Raw genomic sequence first — 3,354 nt, forward strand, 5'->3', positions numbered from 1 at the left:
CCGCCGCGGGCGCCACCTGCAGGTGCGAGCACCCTGCAACTCTTGTCGCTATATTCTACTGGCTATAGACATTAGTTTCGTTGCACATTGAGGGATAAATAGCTATCAGTAACTTGAACTTGCGCTTTTAAATCGAAAATATGCAAAATCCGCCATTCTCGGTGTTTTTGTAGAGTAAATACTCCACCAATAAACAGTATTCCACAAATTTTCTACTCCTAGAACTATACTATGTTTATTTTATTACAGTTGCATAGTATTCGATTAAAATGATCTGTTTAAAATATTGACTAATTGCGTTAGCTGCGAGTCTATCGACGGCGTGAGCCAGTGGGCGGCGCTGTCGCGCGACCTGGCCGCGCCGCGCGCCGCCGTGCTGCACAACATCGACGACATCTACGGCAGCGCCGCCATCACCGTCGACCAGTGGAAACTGCACAAGGGTAAACATGTCAATACAAGTACTATTCGGGTAACAGCGAATTTACAATAGGAAATATACATGTTTTTTTTTTCTTAAAAGATTCTACTTGTTCTAAGATAACCATTGAGTTAAAAATTATAAAATAAAATTACTATCATTTTCGTGCGACTAAAACGCGACCAGAGTTAACTTGAGACAAGTGACGTCAATCGTCATATTTCATTTATTTCATTCATCACATTCGCTCAGTATCTTATTGGTACTCAGAGTTATCAAAAGTCAAAAATCGATTCATTTTCATTATTCGTAGTACAAATTAGTGGTAATAAATGATTTTCCTTCATCCTTTATTTTAAAGTTAGTTTTGATAACGTATTTACCATAAAATACTTCAAGAGTGAATTTCTATATAAACTAAATGTAAACGAACTGTGTATTGACCACACAGCGACGCCATAATAGATAAGCCACTTGCTTCGACCAATAGTGTTGCGTTATAGAACTTAGCGGGGAAATTTAAAAAAAGACGCTTTTTAATGATTAAATTTCAGCACTAAACCACATTATAAAGTATACTTAAAAAAAGCTTAGTCAATTTGGCGTCATATACACATTGGCTATTGTGTTTTGAAGGTACAAATTACAACGGTGCGTGGGACGAGTGGTACGGGCCGAGCGGCGCGGGCGAGGGCGGGCCGTACTCGGCAGCGCGGGTGCGCGCCAGCGGGGCGGGCCGCGCGCTGCAGCAGCTCGGCCTGCTGCCCGCTGACAACACCATGCTGGCTCTCAGGTAACACCTCCTGTCATTTATTATTCATATTCGGAAAATTTAAAAAACAAATTTTCTAGGTCCATAACTGGTACTGTTGCCTTACAATCATTACGACTATAGCACCAGTACCGGTTTTACAACTACTTTTTAACATACTTTGAGGTTAACAGACTGTGTAGTTCGCTGACTTGACGCCTTTTGGCCCAGCTCCCTGCGCAAACCGTACCTTAACAATAGCGCTGCTTTTCGTTTTTTCTCATTAAATGTTAGTTTATTTCAGTTATTGTACTGACCGCTAGTCAATGTATGTATGTCACGCAGAGAGGAGGCGACGCTGCGCTGCAACGCGAGCGCGGCCGCCATCGCGTGCCGGCCGCTCGCCGCGCCCTGCCTCTTCAACATCGACGAGGACCCCTGCGAGAGGAGGAACCTGGCGGACCTGTAAATATCTTCTCACAAACCTAACATTATTACATCTTTATTAGAATCTGTGACACTTTCCCTTAACAAAAAATTCAAAACTTTATTTCTTCTTCTTTCTTCTATTCTCTGCAAAATGTTGTATTAATATCTCTTTACTGTTCCATTTTCTTTCCCCTTTCTTTTATTGTAACAGTTTTTGTTGTGTAACTATTATATTTCGGCAACATATTGTATTTCTTTATATATAACAAAAAAACAATTTAAACATTACCGTCAAGTTCGTGTTTGTTATGAATAATCTCCAAAACGACTACAGCTATTTAGACGGTACTTTTACTGGAACACAGCTGCATATATAGCTGTGTTGTGTGGAGTAACAAAGGCCGTTTTGTTTATAATTTTCCACTGATTGTCATTCCAGTGAGCCGGCGACGCTGCGGCGCATGCTAGTGGAGCTGGAGCTGCAGAACCGCACGGCGCGGCCGCCGCAGCTGCGCGCGCGCGAGCCCCGCGCCGACCCGCGCCTGTGGGGCAGACTCTACACTAACTTCGGAGACTATCTACCCCTTAACTACAACTAAATACTTACCTCCCACCCTTTTGTTGTAAGGAACTTAACAAGAGTGAAACTCGCTTTAACATCGCTTAAAATATCGCGTGAAGTGAAAGTAATTCCGCGTGTAATTTGATGAGTATGCGTGTTAGAAGGCTATTCTATTCCACTTCCACCCTTTTAATACAAGGATGGGAAGTGGAAAAGGATTTTACGGACTTGGGATCTATAAATTGTTCTAAAACTGTGATAGCTTAATGTAAACTTTAATATTTTTTTACTTTAAATGTGTCAAAAAAGTGCTTAGAGTGCTTAACCAAGAATATAAAAATCCTATGAGATGCTTCAATCGGCTACAATATTACGCGCAATACGTAGTTAGAAAAATAATGAAAATATGCTTCAGCTTTCTCTTGTATATACAACAGATAACTATAAAAACATTGATTTTTACTTATAAGAAGACAATAATATAATAATTGTAAGTGTTGCATGAATTCATATTTTAAGATAAGAATAAAAAATACAGGAAGAAAAAGAAGCTACGCTGTTACTTGTGAGGTTTACAAAGCATTGTATTTACTTTTTTATTTTAAGATTTATTAAAAGTCATAATAACTGCTTTATAACAAATCTGTTTGTTTATAAAATCTGGTATCCTGTTGTTTTATGAATCTAATGTTTAAGAATAAAGAAGTTTAGATTATTATTTATATTTAAGACTGTTGAAATGAATGTTGATTTAAAAAAGGGTCGTTTTATTTTAAAGATATTTCTTTTCAAACATGTCGGTTGCGCAGAACTGCGCAGTGTCTCCCCACGTCACCAAACGAGATATTCGAACCGACAACATTTTTGAAAACCGTATTTTTCAAGAACCTTCCCTTCACTAGATTCATTAACTATTAGTGTTTTTAAAACAACAATTTTACTCCAACAAGTTAACTAAAATAAATGTTACATATGCTCAAAACGGCTATATTGATTGATCTATGAGAGTAAGTTTTATTTTTAATTAAAATCGCAGAAAAAGAAAAATACGGAATTTCGCTTGAATAGGGGCGACGGTTAGTTCAAAATAAAACAATAATAGTAATAATCATCTTTAATCAAGTTTTACAGCTTTTATTACAAAATCATTAGATCACTCAAATGGACCGCGGGATCTTTTGCCTTTGGCCA

General features: G+C 38.3%; 2 protein-coding genes across 2 annotated transcripts in view; one reads left to right on the forward strand and one right to left on the reverse strand.

The window, feature by feature from the left end:
* The window catches only part of LOC106104953 (arylsulfatase I-like), a 4,392-nt gene extending 1,475 nt beyond the window's left edge, over positions 1–2,917 (forward strand). Inside the window, exons 4-8 of the mRNA XM_013285146.1 lie at positions 1–22; positions 304–443; positions 1,058–1,214; positions 1,518–1,637; positions 2,041–2,917. Coding sequence (XP_013140600.1) covers positions 1–22; positions 304–443; positions 1,058–1,214; positions 1,518–1,637; positions 2,041–2,200 — 599 coding nt within the window. The 3' untranslated portion in view covers positions 2,201–2,917. The remainder of the gene's footprint in view (positions 23–303; positions 444–1,057; positions 1,215–1,517; positions 1,638–2,040) is intronic.
* Positions 2,918–3,100: 183 nt separating this feature from the next.
* Positions 3,101–3,354, reverse strand: part of LOC106104954 (HORMA domain-containing protein 2-like) — a 4,472-nt gene continuing 4,218 nt past the window's right edge. Inside the window, exon 7 of the mRNA XM_013285147.1 lies at positions 3,101–3,117. Within this exon, the coding sequence (XP_013140601.1) occupies positions 3,101–3,117 (17 nt within the window). The remainder of the gene's footprint in view (positions 3,118–3,354) is intronic.

Source organism: Papilio polytes, unplaced genomic scaffold, assembly GCF_000836215.1.
Source record: "Papilio polytes unplaced genomic scaffold, Ppol_1.0 DF823288.1, whole genome shotgun sequence".
NCBI lineage: Eukaryota > Metazoa > Arthropoda > Insecta > Lepidoptera > Papilionidae > Papilio > Papilio polytes.